Raw genomic sequence first — 22034 nt, 5'->3', positions numbered from 1 at the left:
GTCCCAGCTCAATATAATACAAATAATATCTGTTTGTGTACCACTTTCAATCAAGCCATCTCTCAGTTTTTTTATGGCTAATAAATAATTTACTAAAGCTTCATTGATCAGTCATAGGCCATTTATTACAACACATTTTGAGTTGCCAGCTCTCTTATCACAGTGTTCATCCTTTCTATTTGGTAATAATGCAATTACAAATTTTGGTCATCTATTAAGAAGAAGGTAAGTGGTCATACTGTCTAAGTAGTCAAACAACCTAGCATCCCAAAAGTTGTTCTTAATAGTTTACGACTGATTTATAAAGCTTTATTAAATGACTTATTAAAAACATCAAAAAAGCAATTTGTTACAACATATAAACTTTTTATAAAGTGAACCTTATTATAAAGTGGTACCCATTTATGCAGTCATTTAGTATTCAGTGTTTAAACTGTGTCATTCTTAAAGTAACTGAACAATGGATTGAAATAATTTCTCTTATAATGACAGTTTCCCTGGTTTCCTAAAGATGTCATGATGTCTTGACAGAGTAAAGTCAATCCACTAGCATGATGTTATTTGACTAAAGAAAATAAAGAAATGATATATATACATATATAGGTCTAGAGTACAGTATAGACCTGCTCTATATGAAAAGCGCAATGAGATAACTTCTGTTATGAATTGGCACTATATAAATAAAATTGAATTGAATTGAATAGAATATATATACACCCATCATCATCTACCCATCCATCTCCTCCTTCCCTCCTCCCACCCTGGACTTGTGCTGCCCTGTGTTTCACCTCCTTGCCAGTCAGGATGTGGCGGGCCAGCTTGACCTTGGCAAAGTTTCCCTTGCCGATGGTCTTGAGCAGTCGGTAGTTGCCGATGTGCGGCTGCTCGTCGGAGCAGGAGGCGATGGAGTTCCTGCACCGGGCGCCCAGCGAGCGGCTGGACTGGCTGGTGGCCTTGTCTGAGCGGCTGGCCCCCAGCGACACATGCTGGAAGAAAATGGGGAGGGGGGGGGGTTTAAAGAGAGAGTGAGGAGGTCACTCACTGTGCCAACTCAGAGCAGCAGCAGTAGGCTGGCAAGGACCTCCAGGACTGAGTGTGTCCATGGAGCACTGATGGTCTCCAGAAGCAAAATGATCTGGGTTAGTCCCTTCTGTCTCTGCAAGCTGGTTATGAACTCTGCTCTCCACAGAATATGGAGACAATATGCTCTTTTTAGGCAGCAACTAAACTGTTTTAAGGCAAAGTTCCAGGGAAGTCCCTGTCACACGAGTATCTCTTGAATTTGTGGAGGTCACTGAGCAGCTATTTGTTTCACAGATGAGTGTATATCATCGACATAAACTGCACAGGTAAACGTGTACAATAAGCAGCCCAGCTTTATATATAATCAAGTGACTGATTTGCCACATCACCAGAATTATTCCATGTTCGTTTCATAAACACAAAAATAAGCGATGCTGAGCTGAGCTACATGTGAATACATGCCCCTCAACTCTGGGTTAACACTTGAACATATTGTTTCCATTTTGGGTTCAGCATCATCTTCTTTAGAGGTCTTCTACTCGACTGCTGGAAGATGTCTTCATGTGATAAGTAATTTAAAGGTAATACTTTCACTGCAATCTGAGGTAGCCCTGAAGTGTTCACAGCCATTAAACAGTTAGCTGTGCTGCTGCTGCTGCATGCCACCACCTTGATTCTGGACCCCAACGCTTCAGAGCATTGTTGTACAGCGATGACAGAGTCCAAAGCTTGAGTCACAGATAATTTTCAGTCAGGGTGCAGAGCAGAAGAGAAAAGGAGGACAACAATGTGCATTTACACAAACAAAGCTGGATGTATTACAGTATGAAGCAGCTTCTTGTCATGTGACAAACCAAGCAAAGATGCCGAGGAGGAGAAGACAGAGAATAGATGGTGGTGGGAGGAAAACAAAGGGCAATACCAGGAGACAGAGAAACCAGGATATCAGACAGAAAAGGGGCATAAATGAATGAGACAACCAGAGAAGGGATAACTAGTGGAGAGAGGAATATAGGAGGAAGGAGTAAAAAAAAGGGAGCAGATGCCAGCACAGTGGTCCCTGGCCAGTCCCAGGCCCTGAGGCATCACACTTCCATCCCCCCAGCATGTCATCTTGCTCTCAGCTTCACACACACACACACACACACACACACACACACAAACCATGTACCCTTAAGCCCCACCTTCAGACACTCCCTCCGTCCCATGCATCCATGCCTGTTCTCACGCCCCACTTAGAGCCAATTTGGACCCTCTCTCTACATTCTAGACACCGTAGAGACGAGTCGCAACCAACAGCACTGGAGGCATACACAGCGAGCAGCAGAGTACACTAATCCACCGACTGTGAGGTGCACATCAAGCCAAGCCTCACCTGTGCCAATATGGCAACACAACATTTCACCCAGTCAATTCACTCATCTGTCATCATCACTTAATTGTAGAGTGATGACAGCAGATCAAGATCCATTCTAATGGAAGGAACTCTGCATTCATAATCAATCATGCACCTTGTAAACTCACACACTTATGCACATCCAGTTACACACACACACACACACACACACACATCTACTGGCTTAACCATCCCTCTGTGCTGAAAGCTCTGCTAACAAACAGATGGGGGGAGTCTTGCCAGAAGTGTTTAGGGCAGAGAATGACATAATGCAACGTCAATCAGTCATGTCACCATTTTGATAATAAGGAGAGTGGATAGATTAATAGATACTGACAATCCATACATATGCAGACCATGTTATATTCTGTCTGTCTCACATGAATAAATCCCCTTGCTTCTTTCTTTACAGCAGGCCGCTACTGTTTTCCACTGTACTGAATGTATGGCGCTGTCTGACACCCACTGGCTGTGGGGTTGGGCGCTTTGTAGGCTGCGCAGCAGCGGACTGCACATCATTTTACGCAGTAATCCCCTCGCTTCATACGAACAACCCAGATATTTTCTATACTCATTTATTTTGGCCTTCTGTGCTCTCGTCCCACCCATCCAATTTCTGGGGAATACACGCACGCACGCACACACACACACACACACAGCAGCAGCAGGGAGTATAATGTGACATCACTATCTCTCCATAGCTTTATAATAAGAGGTGACGGCTGGTTTTCAGGCTTTCTGCGCATATCCAGTGTTACCGTATGCGGATGGACTCATTCCGGGCTGTTTGCCTGCCATCAGCTCTTTCTCTGCGCAGACACTCAAGGTTAGCCCATTTTGAAAGAGCCTGTTCTGCTAAAACATCCAACCACTATCACCTCCAGAGTCCTTTCACCTAATGAGGAAAAATAGCACCATCTATGACCCCCAGCTGTGAATAAACCCAGTGAACGCCAAAGGCCACGTACATGAGATCTTTTTTTTAGGGATGCACGATTTATCTTTTGCATGCACACAAATAGAGGCTATAGGCTGTAATTGCACTTACATGGTCTCCAGTACTCCTGTCGTTTCCAGACGGTAATGCAGATCGAGAAGACATGTTTTCGTTCTCCTTTTTCCCTGAGTAAGAATCACGGTGTGTTTGCGCCGATGATATTTACAGGCTCCACAGACAGAATAACATCCGCAGATGCAACCCGCCGTCCCAAATCAGTCTGCCTCCTCTCCAACCGGCCGAGCCGCGGTCGAGAGCACACCTCTGCCTATCATGGCAGCAAAGGATATCTGGAGGGGGGGTTGTCCTCAAACTAGCTGCATGTTCCACCATGCACTTTGCAAAAATACGGCCGATCAACGATGCAGCAAATGCAATGCAATGTAAAGCCCGAGCATCGAATAAGTGCTAAAATGCGGTGATGTTTGGCCGGAGCCCAGCGTCTCTGTGGCGACTCTCCACCCCCTGCCTCATATCGCCATACAAAACAAATACGGCTCCTTCTGGATGTGTGTCATCTCCGTTTGTCATAATACTGACCGATATAATGGTTCCCTTTAACCCCGCCAAGCCAATGCAACCCGCTCCCCTTCGCAGCCGCTCGCAGGACAACACGGCTCACGGTGCGGCGGGGGAAAGGCCGAGATGTTCAGAAATCGGTATTCTCGGTCGATGAGATGCGCACCACCATCAAGTCAGGAAGAATCCACAGAGGGCGGAGTTCCGGTCTTTGCTTTTAACAGCCTTTATGAATCAACAATAATTCATTGTAACATACACTCAGTGCCAGTTTATTAGGTACACCTTGCTAAACCTATGACCAATACAACGGTCCTGCAATTAATCCTCCCTTCATGGTTTTAATGTTCAGTTCTTGTTGAAACTGTTTCAGAGAGGAGCTGATTTGACTGTATGGTCATTTTGGAGACTGCAGTCTGTGGTGTTGTTGAATTGTATTGAATTATACTGATTATTTTGTCCACCCCATTTCTCTCCTAGTGAAATTATAATATTGAAAAGTCTCACTTTTTAAATACAGGCATACAGCTCCATCAAAATAAGGTAAAAAAAAATCAAAGAGCATAAGCCAACAGTAAGGAAAACGAATGAAGCCCAGGGCAAACGTAGGACCATCAGTGGGAAGACAAAAATAAAAGACTGCTCTGAAAATGAGTCTAAAAGTGAATTTAGTGACTTAAATATGACACACTGCTGATTAAGGCTGTCAAGCATGACCATATGGCTATTGGATCACTAAAGGCCTGTAGCCTACTTAGGGCTGGGTTATTTCATAATAACCACAAATATGTTTGTTTCGTTTGCATATAAACAAACAAGGAAAGACATGTCCCACCGCATTGACAGAGATTAGATAAACTATATTATAGGATCCAAGCAATGTTCAATTTGAAAAAAATATTCAACACTAAATATTAAGTTAAGAGTTAAGTTTGTTCAGATAATAATAGCTACTTTGAAGTAACAATTGAATATTTACCAGAGTGTGCTGGTTTGCACATCTGTATAGTTGTGTATTTATTCACTTATAATGTACTTTTGTTTTCTTACATGTGTAACGATGTCCATATACCTCCTTAAGGGGTCATTGTGGACTACAGACAAGTCTAAAGTCCTTTCATTGCTTGTAAAAGCATAATTCAAGATGTCATTCATAGGGCAACCAAAAATACATAAAATATCCCATGTGAGCATTTTTGTAATCAGTGTCTTAACCTGCCTTTCACTCCATGCATCCTGAGAAGAAATCAGCAGGTACAGAAGATGGATGGGTGGATCAACGCCCCAGCACTCCAAAGCAACAAATGTTCCACTTTTATTTTGGAAATCAAATAGCTTCTCTTCCTGTCTGATCTGTGTAACCATATTTCGCTTGACACCGAGGAGATCCACATCAGAGAGCTTACCGGTCCAACACAACACAACCCACTGCCGGTTCAACCAGCGGAGATTTGTGCGTAAATTAACATAAACTCTCCAAAAATGGCCTAAGCACAGAGCCCCACTATACAAATCTCTCATTCATTTGAGTGTTTTCTGCTTTTATATGATCTGGTCTTCATAATGGGTTGTGTGGCAGTGCACAGGGAAAGGAGCAACCTCTACTTGGGTGCCAAGGTTCTTTTTTCAGATAAAGCAACTAATTTAAAAAGACAGAGGTATCACTTCACATTAAACCCCTGAAACCCAGTGTCTGTAATGCAAAACAATCTTACCAAAACTTGACTGAAAGACTGGCAAAATGTTTTGAAATTAGTCTTAGGTATGTAACAAATTATTAGAACTTCCTCAGTTCAGAACAAATATTGTTCATGCAGCCTTCATCTGCTAAAATTGGCTATATATGCTAGCCCTATCCTCTTCTCAGCACACTGAAAACTGCATACACACACACACACACAGCCATTTGATGAGCCTTAAAAAGGTGCCCCTATAAAATACAGGATCAGCATTGCTTCTCATCCGCTCTTCTTCAGCCCCTAAAATGATAACATTTCCATTGACACTTTTGTCTTTACTGTCCATGACATGCTGCCTGGTGTACTCAGACTAATGGCCCTTATTGACTTCCAGAGGTTATCTCTGGGGTTGGCAGAGAGAAGGGAGGTACACACATTTCATGAGTTGGTGTGTGTGCAGCTGCGATGGAGTGGTGGTCCCCATTGGCTTTGTGATGGCATATTAAAGTCCCACCACTATGTATATGTATTCTGTATTAAGGCCATGTATTGAGAACTGTGCAGAGGCATTGTGGTTGACGCCCTGTCTATTCACCAGGTCTTACCTGTAGGACATGGCAGGGTATTTCCACCACAGTGCTTAGCTCTGGGACTTAAAAAGATAGATTCAAGTCAGTCTTAAAACAGTCTGCTGTAATCCTTCCTTTTGTTCACATTGGCCATAAAGAGATCCCTTCTTAAAGCAATTTCAAGTGATGGGGGACAAAATATTTATATGACGCTTAACAGCAAGCAGCTGACTATTGTTTTAAGACAGACTTGAACATTTGTGAAGCTGTACTTTATGGAGCTTTAGTGTAAGACAAGTCAGTTCAGTTTGGTTCATGTGTTCAGCATGAAGAGCATTGCATTGTGTCCGCTGCAGCTGCTCAGCCACCTATGTAATGTTAAATCAAATTCTACGTTTCTGTGGTAGGGATCCTGGGTTTTATCATTTTGAGAGCATCCACGTGGTTCTGGATTTCCAACAGCCTATAAAATCCAGCAAGTTCTCCAGTCTTCTAATGTCTTTGTCAGAGGCTCTTCTGTGGCAGCCACATTCATCATCAAGAGCTCAGTTTCCAGCTTCACCTGGACCTGTGAGGCCGAAAGGGATTTCCTGGTCCACAGGAGCATTTCATCCCTGCGTCCTCCAACCCTAATACTTTGTTACCCATCATTGTAGAAGTGTGTGACTGATAATTCTCCCACAACTGCCTTTAAGTTTCTGGCTGTTGCCAAGTTATCCACTGGGCTCCATGAAACTGATGGGTCATCCATGTTTTTAAGAACAAAGGCCTTCTGTTGAAGGTGACATCCAGACTTTAGATGCTGCTTGGCCTACTTTTATTTAGCATTAGTCAGCTCATTAGAACACACATTCCCAGAAAGCCCTGGTCTCTCATTTCCACTGACTGATCTTCATAATGGTAGACTAGTTCTACCAGGAAGATCCCGTCATCTATCCTGACTTCCTTTTGCTCAGGAGGCAGCAGAGCCAGTGTTCCAACATGTTTTCTGGTTACAGGGTGTCACCCATGTCCAAACGCTGCTTTCTGCCATCGAGCCACAGATACAATGCCTTGCTTGAACATGCCCACAATACTTTAATGCTCCCCCACCAGATTGTAAGTGTTTGATTTGCTTCCTGCCACCTCTCTTTCCTGGGGAAAGAGAGACAAGAGTTAGAAATGGAGGTGTTTTCTGCACAGGTCTATTGGAACACCACAGTCATAGAACAAGATTCCCAAAGCTTCTTAGCTGTCCAAAATACATAATGTGTGTATTATGATACGCAAAGGAATCTGGAAAAAAAAAAAAGCTCTCGTACTGAGGGTTGAGCCCAAGACACTATACCGCCCACAAACAATCTGACAAAGACTGGAATGAAGAATCGGGTAGATACACTGCAGGATCTTGATTGGTGGATGGAAAACAGGTGTGCTGGAGGCGTGCAGCAGCAGATGAGGAACAGGTGTGCAGGATCCTCAGCAGAGAAGCACCGGAGAGCCACGCCCAGACAGACAGACACACACACACACACACAGACACACACACACACACACACACACACACACAGGGGAGAACAAACAGGGGACTGACAGACAAACATAGGGAGAAGAAATGCAGCACAGTCAGACCATAACACTGAGACCATGACAGTGTGGCCACAAAATATTGTGTGTTCAGTGTTGAAAATTTAGCAGTGTTTCCATAACAGCAAAAATCAGTCCCAGCCTAGGAAGTGGTGTGTTCATCAATTCAGTAAGCCTTACTAGTATGAGAATCAAAAACTTAAACGAAGATTGCTTGCCTGTTATATTAATACCACGTTGAAACTTTTGTACACACACACACACACGCAGGGTATGAGGCTTAACAATTCAAAGTGTTGTCCTGCAGACTTGCTGACTGCAGGGAAAAGTTGATTAGCTGTTGCAAACTGGCTTACATTTATTCAAAGAAACAGGGATATCAGAAAGAACATCGTGTACTGAGGACAGTATGTATTGTAATGGCCATGAGAAGAGAAGTAGCAGTTTTGGGGAACGAAGCAGAGACTTACAAACAGAGGAAGTATAGGATTCCTCCACTAGGGTGCTGTCTCCACACAAAGGGTGGACTTGTGTGCCAAGAGGCTGGGACCAGCCTGTGCACCACCGAAGGGAGAGCTAAGTCTAAACCACAGCTCCTCCCCACCTCTGTAGAAACCTATCAGATAGTTGTACATTCTCATTTAAAACTCTGTGTAATGTTAAGAATAGCATTAATTTTTACGATGATGGCTACAGATTAACAGCTTGCTGACTGTGGCTGACTCCTTGTACAAGATGCTTTTGATCCTCCAATGCTTTAATAAATGCCAAATTAAGGAATAGCTTCTCTCCAGACTTTTCTTTTGCAAATAAACAAACGCGCTGACACTAGCCCATAATGAGCAAAGTAAAAATCTGTGGATTGGCGCCCTCAGGCTAGTTATTTGGACATAAATTTGGACATTAATTTTGAAATTTTGCCTGGGAGCCTGTGACTATTGTCTGTTACTATTTCAGGAAAATTACATTATCCAAAGTCTCATTCTACCTTTATTCCTTGGGTTATCTGTGACACTAGAGGAAAAGTCAGGAGATCACCAAAGTCAGTAGGCTTTGTCCTCTGGGGACCATCAATATCTGTACCAAATTTCATGGCAATAGAATTTTAGTCTGGACCAAATTGGTGGACCAGCTGACTGACAAACCGACATTGCCATCCCTAGAGCTACACTGCTCGCTTAACTAACCCACCAAAAATGGTGTGTTCAAAGGGAAAAAAGAGGTGCTGGAAAAGTTTTGACTTGATTACAATTTGATTCAAACTTATTTCTTTGAAAAAAAAAATTACTAACATATTCCACAGATTCAAGGAAGTTGTATAAAATTATTGAAAACATACATAGGCCTAATATGTTTTTAAGTTAAATAAATACATAATACATCCTTTAAAGTAAGAAATAAAATAGTGTAAATGTAATTCTTATTTGCAATAAAATAAAAATATTTCTTATTATTGATCAATGAATTATAGTGATAAATGAGTCATCACTGAAACATTTTTGTAATAATCACTGGACACACAAATATCTATCTGTGCCTCATTTCCTGTACATTTCCTGTCCGCAAATTTTCTGATATATGAAGGCGCAGCATTAGAGAGTTAGAAATAAGGAATTAGGAAATCTTGTCATTCCAAAATCATTAGCAGCACAATGACCCAGAAGAGACTGACTTCTCTCTCATACATGCAAACATATTTATTTTGGATATAGGCTATATGTCCTGATGTGATCCTTCATCACCACTTGCGCAAGGCCCGGCAAGGGCCACTTTTGAAGTAGGCGATATCAGACAGACTCTGTGACCTCATAGCTGGCTACGGCCATGGTCTGAACCTGGAGGGATGGGCAAGAAAGCCTGTGAGGGGGTTGACATTGAATCAAACTGGCACGGGGGGGGGGGGCTTCTCCTCGACATCGACCCGATCAAGAAACGGGCGCCAGGTCTTGTGAAATTTAGCTGTCAACCCACGCACATGTACCTAATATTTTCTAATGTAATAAAGCCAAAAACATCTTTGATCCACCATGCGTGGGATGGCGGACATGACTCTTCCAATCAAGACAGATCCTGTGCCTCACAATCAGTGTAATGAATGCCACCAGGTCTCGGCTATGGCTCGGAAAGGTGTAAAAATTAAGGAGAACACCGAACAGAGAGACCATGGAAGAAGGTTCATGATGACCTGCATATATATCAGAAATTATTTTAAAAATAGAGAGAAAAGTTTGCCCCAGTTTGTTACTCAGCAGTGCTATCAGAGTTTAGCCTAACGTTAGTAGTTGGGGAAGTTTACACTTTAGCGGAGGAGTGGCCTGGGTGTAGCTTTGGAAGGCAATGGGCCTAGTACATTCTGGTTGTTGTAGGTTTTCTACCTTTTGAGCAAAAGGGAATACCACAGCCATTTTTCTCTGTTTTCTCTTGTCATGTAGCACCAATTTCTATAATATTTGTGTCTGTCTACTGCATAGACAGCCCAGTTTTATGAAAACACCATCTTCCCAAATACCCCTTTAAAGGTGGAGTGAGAGGGCAGGTAGTGGGCAATGGAGGGAAGGACAGGAAGGAGTCTAGGAAAATGAGGAAACTTCTTACGGATGAAGTCACGAGCCTGCTGAAAATGGGGGAAAAAAAGGGATCTGGGGAGGCGGGAAGGAGGCAAATATGGCATCAATAAGAAGGTTGTTGATCAATCTAATGCCCTGGTTATGCCAGATCTCAAGTGCTGTTTGAAATTATGCCAAATTCTAAGGGTGGATTCGACAAAAACATTAATATTTGAAGGTGGAAGCATAAGAGGGGAAATAAGAGGGGGAATAACATAAAAAGTTGGGTAGTGCCATAACCCCAGGACATTGGGCTTCTTTAGGATAGTTTTCCGCAGCCTAGGGAAAAAATGAATTCCGAAATAATAGTCTCAATTTGGTTAAAGAAGGATTTGGCGATGAAAGTAGGGATAAATTGAAATAAATCTAAAAACTTTGGAAGTATGTTCATTTTGACTGGATACATCCAACTGACGAGAGAGAGGGGAAGGAGGGTCCAACGTTGGAGGTCTTGTTTCGTACAGGTTAAGAGTGGGGAAAAGTTACGACTAAAAAGTTTGTCAAATTTGTCTTTCACCTGAATTCCAAGGTAAGTAAAGCCTTAGCAAGAAACCCTGAAAGGGGTAGATGTTAAAGGATAGTTACGGGCTACTTTGTTAACTGGGAAAAATTCACTCTTTTCTAGGTCTAGTTAATAGCCAGAGAATTTGCCATTTTTTTTCAAGGATCAAAAGGGTGTGGGCTATGGAGCAAGCTGGGTCTGAGATATATAAGAGTAGGTCATCTGCTTATAATGAGACCTTGTGTACAGTATCTCTTCTGACTATAGCGTGAGCCTGTTGGGAGCCCTTCAGAGCTATTGCAAGAGGCTCTATTGCAGCAATGAACAATAGTGGGGAGAAGGGCAATCCCTGTCTGGTGCCTCTATGGAGAGAGAAATAGTCAGAGTGATCATTGTTTGTGTGGACAGAGGACACCGTGGAGGAGTATAATAATCTGATCCAGGAAAGGACATTTTTACTGAAGACAAACCTCTCAAGTGTGGCAAACAAATAACCACACTCGACCTGGTCAAATGCTTTTTCAGCATCCAACGATATCACAACCTCTGGTATTTGAGAGTTAGTGGTGGCATCCAAAATATTAAAATGCTATCCAATATTAGAAAAGAGTACCTATTTTTAATAAAGCTCATCTGATCTGGAAAAATAACATATGAAGGACATCTTCTAGCCGCTGGGCCAGTACTTTATCTAGAAATTTATAACTCCACAAAGCGGATATAAGATATAATGTGGCCCCTCAGGTACACCTTCAAGGTTTCCCAAATAACCGCAGCCAAAATTCCAGGCATGGTATTTGTACTGATGAAAAACTATCTGAGCAGACAGAAACTCTACAAAGTTACTGTCAGAAAGAAGCAAGGTGTCAAAATGCCAGGAGTTGGATATTCCCATCAGTGTGCGTTTCAGCGTCACGGGTGCATGATCTGAGATCTAGGGGAGGAGTGGTCAATTGTGAGGTCTAAGCATCTCTATCTGTTACCTCAGATTCTCAATTGAGAAAAAAACAAACTGTCTCTGCAGATGACCATAAGGCTTCAGCAACCAACAAAAGTCAACATGGAAAACATCAGTTTATGTGACGCAACAGTATGGAATGTCAAATTATTTCCAACATAATAAGACTCATGTGTTGGGTATGAAGCTAGCCTATATCAAATACACACAGGCAGTATCACAAGCAATAGTGTACCTCTCAAGTATGAAGACACCATATCAGTGCCAAATAAATCAAGTGTTATCCCAAGAGATTACCGGCATCTGGCGACAGCCATTTGATGAACTCTGTAGCCTTTTCGTGGTCATCGAAGGAACTTTGGGTGCCGTCTTGGAGCATAATCAGCAGGTGAGCAGGCTAAAACAGGAATCCCATGGAATTTGCAGGAAGTGAAGGAAGCTTGTCTCTTAGCCACTGACGATGCAAGATTCAATTCAATTAAATTTTATTTATATAGCGCCAATTCATAACAGAAGTTATCTCATTGCACTTTTTCTATAGAGCAGGTCTAGACCGTACTCTTTATAATATTATTTACAGAGAAAGAGAGGGAGGCACAATGCAAATACCACCTAGAATTTTTAAAATAGTAGAAATGTGATTGTAATGTTAATATTAATAAATTAATAATAATAGGAATGACAGCTATAGGAAAAATAATGTCAGTTTTAGTAACAGAGCCAATAACAACAACTTGTCGAGCAGGAACACGGGGGCAGCAAGTGGCCCACAACCACAGATCCAGACTCTGCAGCTCCGGAGGCAGAAATAACTGCTGAAAGCGACAGAAGGAGAGGGGATAGAAACGAAAAAGCACAGAACTACGGGAGAGAGAAGGTGTCGGTCAGGGTGAATCTGCTCTGGACTGTGAGTGGACCACCATTCCTTGCTTGAGTATGAGTTCTCTTGTTTGGAACTTGTGGACTCAAATAACAAAGGCATGAGGTCATTGATCATTTTGAACTGTGGGACCGAGCGTTCGGAGTGCTCGATCAAGCTCAGGCTTTTCAGGAAGTTTCAGGAGCTCCTGAAGCAGGTCTATGATGTAATCAACAGCTTTGTGGCCATGTTCTGCTCCAGTTGTAATTCCAAATAAACACAGATTGTTTTTGCGACTATGTGATTCCAAATCCACAAATTTTGCTTCCAAGAGTGAAACCACAGTGCTCTGCAAATCGGTGACACCAGACGTGCAAAACTCCTCTTTCTCAGGGTCTGCTATTTGGGAGCAATGCTTGTCTGAAGCTGATTCTAGTTTGGCTAAGTCCGAACGCAGCTCACTGTGAAGTGAATCAATGTTGGATTTCAAATCCACTGCAAGAGACTCAATATTAGCACAAATGTCCCCCCTGACCCCACAGTTTCCACAAGGTGGACATGTCACCTAACCACTCTGCCACTGAGCAACCCTGAAAATAACACTGGAGTCAGTGGGACAGTTGAAGGGGTCTCTTGTTGCTTTGAGGGAGAAAATTCAAAAACTGTAAGTCCTATTGCTTAGTAGTAGTAATAGTTACACGGTTTATGAAACCGGACAAAGTGCAGGTCATGTGACACACTCTAAGCAGCGCAATACAACACACACACATTATAAACTCAGAAAAGGACTGAAAACGCACAACACTTAAACTGTGATCATTCAAAAACTGTAAAAGAAGTTTACAGCTAAACACAAGTTTAGTAGAGTCAAATGCAAGCAAGATGGCGCCGCAGATGGAAGCCACAGTATTGCGCTCTCTGGTACTTTTTCTGTTTTTGTTTATTTGTTCAGTTTTCAGTTCTCCCTCTCTGTGTAAGTACATTTAGAGCAATGAAAGAAAAAAAAGTAAAATTCCTTGTATGTGTATACATTTTGGCCAATCAAGCTGATTCTGATTCTGATTGTTCAAAGTCTTGTGACCCATTTAAAGCTTTAATGAACTATGTGGCTGAAAGTATGCAGAAATAATAGAACTTCAAAGTGGAGTTGATTGAAGAGGATTTGAAGATTTTTCCCATCCAGTTCCATTATAAAAAATATGAAAAAAGCTTAATATTTGAAAAAGTACGAGGTAAATAGAAATTGAATAAAAGCATAAATGTTTCTGTCTTCTGTAGCTGAAAATATGCAGAAGTAGTATTCGACCGAAAAACGCACAGAAAAATAATAATCGAGAATCGAAGAACAATAGTGTGACTGCTGAGTCAGCATTCACTTTACTGTTCTTTTCACTTCAGTTTGATGAAGGTCTGAGCAGTTTGGTCTTGTAATGCCACACAAAAGCCACCAGAGGGTGGCAATGTGTAACTCTTGTCACTAATCATTGTTGTCTGGATTGGTTAAAGTGGTTAAAAAAAGGAGCAATACACTTAAAAAATATATACTACCGGCATTGATCATTATCTGTCATGTCATTAATACATACAATATTTAATTATATGCCTAAAAATAATCCAATATACTTTACATCCATCAAGCTGGATACATTACTTTGTGGGTTTATGTGGTAGTATACGGTGGGTTTATCATGTAGGTAAAATATTTAGGATTCAAAGGCTAGATATCTAAAAATGTTGGTCTTCTATTTAACTAAAGTGCATATTTCAGAAATTGTTCCTCCTGCTGCTTGTGCACAGTAGACATGCATACTGTATATACAGATAGTATATTGTTCCTACCTTGTTATGCGATACCTTTGCTACCAGGAATGCACCGATTGTGAAATTCTGGGCCAATGCCAATGTTTAAAATAACAATTTGGCCGATGCTATTTATTTATTTATTTTTGGTGTTATTTATGCCCCTGTTTGTACCAGGGAAACAAAGAAATCTTCATTATAAAAAATAACTGTTTTAAAGTCATTCAGCCCTTCATTACACTATCTTTGAATGAACATAAATTCAATCACACAAATTTATGAAACAATCTTTAATATAACCTTCTTTCACATGGAAAAGACTATGTTTTTGAAAAATAACTGCTTCAAAAGCCTTTTTAGCCTGCTATACAAAAAATACAAATAACCAACACTAGTAAAATTGATGCAACGCAACAGATAAACATCAGCCACTGCTATTGGTGAATGTCATCCTATTTGATGATAGGCTGATAGCAATCAACAAGGCGAATATTGGTGCATCCCTATCTGCTACCCTATAGGTTTCACCAGAGAGCTTCCATTAAACACTAAATACCATGCACTGATGGTGTGAAAAAGATGAGTTCATGTGTCAAAAGTCAAACAGTCCAATTGTTAAGGGTGAGAGGGCAATTTTGTGGGGGCACCGTCAGCAGGAGGGCAGAGAGGATGTGGATAACTGTCTGCTGATGAAAGATGGATGGGGATTCATAAAGGGGTGAGAGAAGCTGCTGAGACCTCATGTTGCATCCATAACCTATTTTGGTTGGTGGTGTTTAGAGCTTTTGAATCATTTGAACTCATCTGGGCTGCAAGAATGCTGATGTTTTTAGAGAATGGTGATAATTATTCTGTTTTATCTCTTCTCAGCCAGATGTAAATTAACTGCAAAGAAAGAAATTAAATGTCTAAATTCTACTCACTACACTGAAATTATTGTTAAAAAAGCCTATCCTCTGCCCTAATTTAAGAGTTCACAGGATTTCTGTTGTACTGACAGCCACATGAAATCCTCCATCCCCATGTTTTAATTACATCTGTGCTCTCCATTTAATGTTTATCAGCACACTGCTAACATGTTTTATACAATTGCCTATTTGAGAATCACATTTTTATTGGAACCCATGAATTCGCTGAGGATCTGAACCCGGATTTATCAAACTTCTCAGAATTACCCTAAAGATTGATTTAAAGAGCAAAAAAAGTAAAAAAAAAAAAAAAAAACTTCTTCAATGAAAGTGAAAAGTAAAGCACATTCATCAAGCGACTTACTCCTGCTTACAGCAAAGTAGAGTAAACTTTGAGAGCAGCTCACATGATTAATCACCGTATATTCGGAGCAGGAACAGCCATTCAGACACAAGGATTTGTGATGCATGTGTCAGCTTTATCCTTATTGTTTGCACCCCTGAGGAATAAAAAAAGTAACTGAAAAGTAACTAAGCACATTTACTCAAGTACTGAACTTAAGTACAATTTTGACGTACTTGTTCTTTACTTCATACTTCTGCTCCACTACACTTCAGATAGAAATGTTGTGCTTTTTACAGCACTACTACTACTTACATGACAGATTAAGATTTTACACACAAAACATATAATCAGTTCATAACAGGAGTTCCCACCTTTTTTCGCACTATACTGAGACTACCCAACACTATGTAAGGTAGCTAAAACTAGCTGCACCTCCACCAGCTGCAACATTAAAATGCTGCTTACACGTTAATGCAGTAATAGTAATGCAACAATATAGTATACAGTATACAATCTAACAAACCGAATGGAGACAATCAGCATGATGCCTACTGTTACTTTTGATAATTGAAGTTAATTTGTTGATGATATTTCTTTACTTTTACTTGAAACAGAGTATTTTTACATATATTGTGGTATTACAGCTTTTATCAAAGTAAAGGAACTGAATTCTCTCCCACAACTGGCATCAAGTCAAAAGAAATACAGAATGATAAATCTGCAAGTGGGAGTAAAAGAGAAGGATTTCACTTAAATCCAAAATTTCACTTTTCCACAAATGATAGTCCTTGGTAGCATGATTGACACCTGTAATATAACCTTCAGTCTATTAAGTATATACACAATGTTCAATAGTGTGTCAATGATTTCTTCTAGTACATTAATTTAATCTTCACCTGTTTTTATTCTCTTGTCACTGTGTTGTTTATCGTGTCTTAAACTGTTGATGTTTAATGTGCATCAAAAAGCAGCTCAATGATAATTGGTATTGCTGGAATTTAACACAATAGACAGGTTATACTGTAGGTCAGCATTACCTCCTAGCAATGTAGAAACAGCGCAGCCTCCAATCAAACCCAGTGAAGTGAATCTTTGGCTCCCTGTAGTTTCTGGTGCACAGGTCACACTCGTGTTTACCCTTTCTTTCACCTCTCTGAGAGATCAGATAAGCTCTCTTTTGGGGTCTAATGTTTTGAGTTTGCTCTGAATCCTACCTCAGATTTGGGTTTCCTGCAACACCTCTTCCTGATGGGGTACAGAACACAACCTGCTTACGTAAATAAGCAGGGAGAGAAGGCACAAGGAGCCAAAGGTGAGACCCTGTTGCCATATTTCACAAGAGCAACCATTGTTTAGTTCCAGACTTATTCCTTGCCATGCAAAGTAGTTTCCGTTCTTGCAAATGGCCTGAGCCAATAAATTTGTTGTTAACGGTAGGAACAGACAACTTACTGGGGAGATCATGACAAAACAACATGGGGGAGGCTTCTTCATGAACACCGGAGCTGCGTTTAGTTGGACAAACTGTGCATCACCTTTGTTCACTAGCAGAAACACTGGCAAACACAAATATGTTGTCATCAGGAAAATATTCAAGGGCATTTTCAAGTGTAAGCAACCAGAAGCCTTTGACTGGTACGTTAATTGACTTATTCGTGCATTTTTAAATGTTTCCTAATCTAGTGAGTTGTGATTGTAGTGCAGAAGAGCACAACAAGACATACTTTATAAACCAAATGTTTTTGGTTTGTAATTTTTCACATTTGATAACATAAGCCAATTATGTTATCAAATGTGAAAAATATCAACATCAGCTCCTGCCACTTTTTCTGTCAGAGGGTGCTATGACCATGTTTGTGTTTGGTATTACAACAGAAATTCCTCCCAGAGAGTAAAGGTGAGGCCTCTAGGACAGGCCATGGACTTCCCTCACAAATGCACAGCCTTTAAGGATGTCCGTTTGTCCACCCTGTTTTCCATGAAAAAATCTGACAGCACAGTCACACTGTCATCCCCACTCTCTCCTCTTTCTTTTGCCTCTCATCTATTTTTAACGTCTTGTTTTTGTGAAGTTATTGTGGGGGCTGTAGAGAATGCAGCCCTCCATCACCAACAAGAAGAAGAGGCAAAGTTATTCTAGGATTCATCGCCTGAGAACTGTGAATGTCTGTACAAAATGTTATGCCAGTCTATCCAAGCCTAAAATGTCAACCTGCTGGTGTCACTAAATTAAAGGGAGAGTCAATATAGAGGCTTTAGGTCAGAGGTTTAACAAAGCCAGCAGACATCTTGGGACCATGATTGTCACAGAATTTTATGGTAATCCATCCACCATCTACCGACCGACAGACAGACAGACTGACTGACAGACCAACACTGCCCTCATGGAGCCATGCCACTAGCATGTCTAAAAAAGCAAATGATGGTTTTCTAAGATTATAATTCACTTGGTTTGCTTTTATGATGATCACCACCTGGAGGTCGGAGGTTTTCCATCTTCTTGTTTAGCCACTGTGTAATTGGTTGATTGGCGTTGATGCTGAGCGTCCTGCTGTAATGAGGCCAGGTCTGCGAGGCCAGGGGATGTGCTTGCATAAATACAGACATTCAGGACCAACAAAGTCTCCCCCTGTTTTTTTCTCACTATTATATAGATGTCAAAATAGTTTAAACAAAGGAAAACAAATAACTCCACAGGTTGGGATGTTTACAGTGTAAGTGGCATCAGGCCAGGGCAGACCTGAGCACAATATTTATATCCATGTATCCACCCAGGATAACTTTTAGCACAAATCAAATGTATCAACATTTAAAGAAACAAAGGCTGATGCATACACATGATTTGCTGATAAATTTTAAGAAAGACAAATTTAAGATTTTGTCAAAGTTTATTTTAGATTGTAGTCCTTGCTTTGAACAAAGGTGAACTTCCTCCGCTCCGTCTGTGGCCAGGCCTGAGAATGATGATTTAATGTGACTGTTGATAACGAAACAAACAGGTTGGCGTGTCTGTTAGGTCTGATCTGGAGTTGAGCGGGCACCGGCAGGCAGGGCCATGCACCTCCTCATCGCTAAATAAAGATCCACTTGATGGATACACTCGGATAACATAAATCAGGATATCCCATCAGGAGTGACGAAGTGCACCATTGTTTTGGTTCAAGTGGGCAGCCATCCTGAAAGATAGTGTATACTGGACATGGGAGAGGACAGAAGGTTCTTCTCTATTGAATCTTGCCCTGATAGGTCATGTCAGAACAGATTGTTTACGCAATGTGTTGGTTGACAGGGCCACACCTCCACCAAAACCATCTAGACTAAGTGAATAGGACATGTTAGGCAACTGATGAAGCTGCCACTTTTTTGACTGACACTCAATTTGATAATGTGATTCAATAACCCCCTTTAACTTCTTTAAATGTAGTCATTTTAAACCAAGGAAATTCCAAAATCACAGCAAGGGTTGAGTGTTCCCCTGAATGAGGGTTAGGGCTGTTAAGGGCCACCAAAAATTTTTTGAAAACCATCCGAATGAGAATTTGTTTGGTAGGTTAGCAGGTGCTTAACACATTTGGCCATTTTCAACCTCGACTACATTTTCCAGTCCTTTTCCACTATACAATTAATTGGTATGATGAAAAAGATGTAGGTAAAAGTCTGACTAGAATCTCAATTGCTTAATTAATTACTTACATCTCAGCAAAGCATTCCTAAAAACAGTTGACGTCCTAAAAAATCCGCCCCAAGACCTCTTAAAACAAAATCACACTTAGTCTGACAAGGGAGACCTTAAAGCACTGCTCAAACTAACATCAAACCAGTTGAAGAAAAGCATCACTGTAAACAAATTTAATGTTAATTGCTTTTGGTTGATTCCTCAAGTGCCTGCTGATACTATTATACGGGTCTGTTCCGATAGCCATACATGTTCAGTATAATAAAGATGTAGCTGAGTTATACTTCAAAAGAATAGTTTGACATTTTGGGAAGTACGCTTATTTGCTTTCTTGCTGAGAGTTAGATGAGAACATCAATACCACTCTCATGTCTGTACACAAAATATTGAGCTAGAGCCAGCAGGCCATTAGTTTAGCTTAGCATAAAGACTGGAAGCAGTGGGAAACAGCTAGCCTGGCTCTGTCTAAAGGTGAAAAAATAAGAACAAGGAAAATATCCACCTATGAGCACCTCTAAAGTTTAACATGTTAATTTGTGAGCTTTATAGATTTCTAGGCTTTATAGGCATTTTTTTTAACCTTTGGAGTGAGCCAGGCTACCTGTTTCACCCTGTTTCCAGTTTGTATGCTAAGCTAACGCTAAGCTTGCAGTAGCTATAGGCATATTTCCCAAAATGTCAAACAATTCCTTTAAAGAAAAAAGTAGTAGTATTGTATGTTGTGTTTTTTGTATGTCGCCCATTAACCACAAATTGTATCTAAATTATTTTATTTTCAGTCATTTCCAAAGTATACCAAGTTCCAAAGCTTTTATTAATTTCCTACCTTCTGAGCAGCAGCTGGTTTCTATTTATTGCAGTATGTAATCACTTGCAACTGTGCCAGCAACTTGCAGATACTTCAATTTGTTTGAGATACATTACAGCGAGCAGTGAATCGACTAGATTTTTCACTCAAACTCAATCCTGCATTATTGTCATGAATCAATAAAGTTGGGAACAGGAACCATTTTGAAAACTTGCCTGGTGGTGCATTCAAGGACGCTCTGATATCAAAGCGTTAAGAGTTTTCTGCTGAAAACCACTGCATTCTTCAGATATGCTGTTAGACAGTCAAACCCATCAGACAAACAATACACAAACATGGACATTGTAAAGAGGAAAATGTTAATTCAGTTGTTTCCTGTATTTAAAGGATGCTGTTTGACAGCCTGATCTGACGTCTGAGCATACTTGTTTGCATCAGCATGGAGAGTCAAAGCAGTCTGTATCTGCAAGTAAAATATTCATTGTGAAGAGTTACTTATCTACACCAAATTATAAGTTTCTGAAAGTTGATTTTGATGTTCTGGAAGTTTAGAAATCAATCTAAAATCTTTTGTGTAGTGTGAAAGTTGTTGGCAGTAAAAACATGCACAGCCACAGGAATGCCCTTTAAAGCAGTGTGAACCAAGGTGAACCAGGTTTTATTGCTTTTTACAGACACTAATGCTCCTACTTTCATATGAACACGTGGACAGCACTAACTGGCTGATATCGGACTTAAAATGGTCAATATCAGCCCAATATTTCAGCAAGCTGGTATATGAGTCCCATAGCCCGAGTTATGGGCATAGACGTATTGACTGAAGCAACAGGAAAAAAACTGTGGAGCAGCCTCGTCTAGACTAAACAAGCCTTAGTGCACACTCAACACTCAATCTCTTAATTGAGTACTTTTAGATATACAGAGCACTGCATGAGAAGCAAACAAACAGAAAAGAGTAGAACCATGAAAAGTGCATCTCAGTGTGAACAAAGACAGGGCACGGCTTGCTTCCGAAAACAAACAGCGAATTCAGCCAGATGGATTTTCCATTGCAGAGCTGTGTTAATGAGAGGAAGCAGGGGAGTGCTTCCCAGGGATTGCATTGTGATACTGTGGACCGTTCCACCTTCAAAAGCTAGTTCAAGGGAAACCTCCAAGAGTTTGGCCCTCATTCCTACCTGCCCTCCTCAGTCAGTGATGGCCTGGGATACCTGGAAAACAGCTGTACAGCATCCGCCTTCAGTCTGCCATATGAAAGGATGTCTGATAATGCTCTGAGATATACATATGACTCAGAAGCCACACTGCCAAACTTAACATTCAGTTGATGCCAACTTCACTTAATGTTCTTCCTGTTCTGTCCCACAAATTCGTGGAACTTATTGAAAATAAAAACAAGTGCACGGTGCAGTCTAAGGTCAGAGGTATCTGAGATCTATTGTTGGTAACAGGTAAACAGCTTGAAGAAATATTTAAGGATGTTTGAAACTTCTTTTCAGACATATATGAGTCTTTCCCTTGTGGTCCAAGTTTGCACGCTGATTATTTTTAGCCATAAATCAAACACATGTCAATAAGTGTCTGCAAGACTGAACATGTTGCATTTGAGATGAACAGTCAGAAACATTTATTCTGTGAATGCAACCAAGCAGTCAGCAGCATTGTTCTTACAATCACAATCACACAAGTAATTAACTCAACTCTCAGCAATTGGCCATCATGAATAAATCTGGAGCAAAACAGATAAACAGACAGTCCACTTACATATCTGCAATATCTTATCTAATGACATATTGTCAACACTAACAATAAATTCAAATTT

General features: G+C 40.8%; 1 protein-coding gene across 6 annotated transcripts in view; it reads right to left on the bottom strand.

Annotated features, from left to right (window-relative positions):
• Positions 1–4129, bottom strand: part of mark4a (MAP/microtubule affinity-regulating kinase 4a) — a 32192-nt gene extending 28063 nt beyond the window's left edge. For all 6 annotated transcript variants that reach the window (XM_044221641.1, XM_044221646.1, XM_044221642.1 and 3 more), the window contains exons 1-2: positions 3468–4129; positions 789–986 (exon numbers count right to left, since the gene is read on the bottom strand). In XM_044221641.1, coding sequence (XP_044077576.1) covers positions 789–986; positions 3468–3521 — 252 coding nt within the window. In that variant the 5' untranslated portion in view covers positions 3522–4129. The remainder of the gene's footprint in view (positions 1–788; positions 987–3467) is intronic.
• Positions 4130–22034: the final 17905 nt, after the last annotated feature.

The sequence above is a fragment of the Siniperca chuatsi genome, linkage group LG14 (assembly GCF_020085105.1).
Source record: "Siniperca chuatsi isolate FFG_IHB_CAS linkage group LG14, ASM2008510v1, whole genome shotgun sequence".
NCBI classification, from domain to species: Eukaryota; Metazoa; Chordata; class Actinopteri; order Centrarchiformes; family Sinipercidae; genus Siniperca; species Siniperca chuatsi.
The sequence above is the reverse complement of the archived record's forward strand: the minus strand, read 5'-3'. Positions and strand labels throughout refer to the sequence as shown.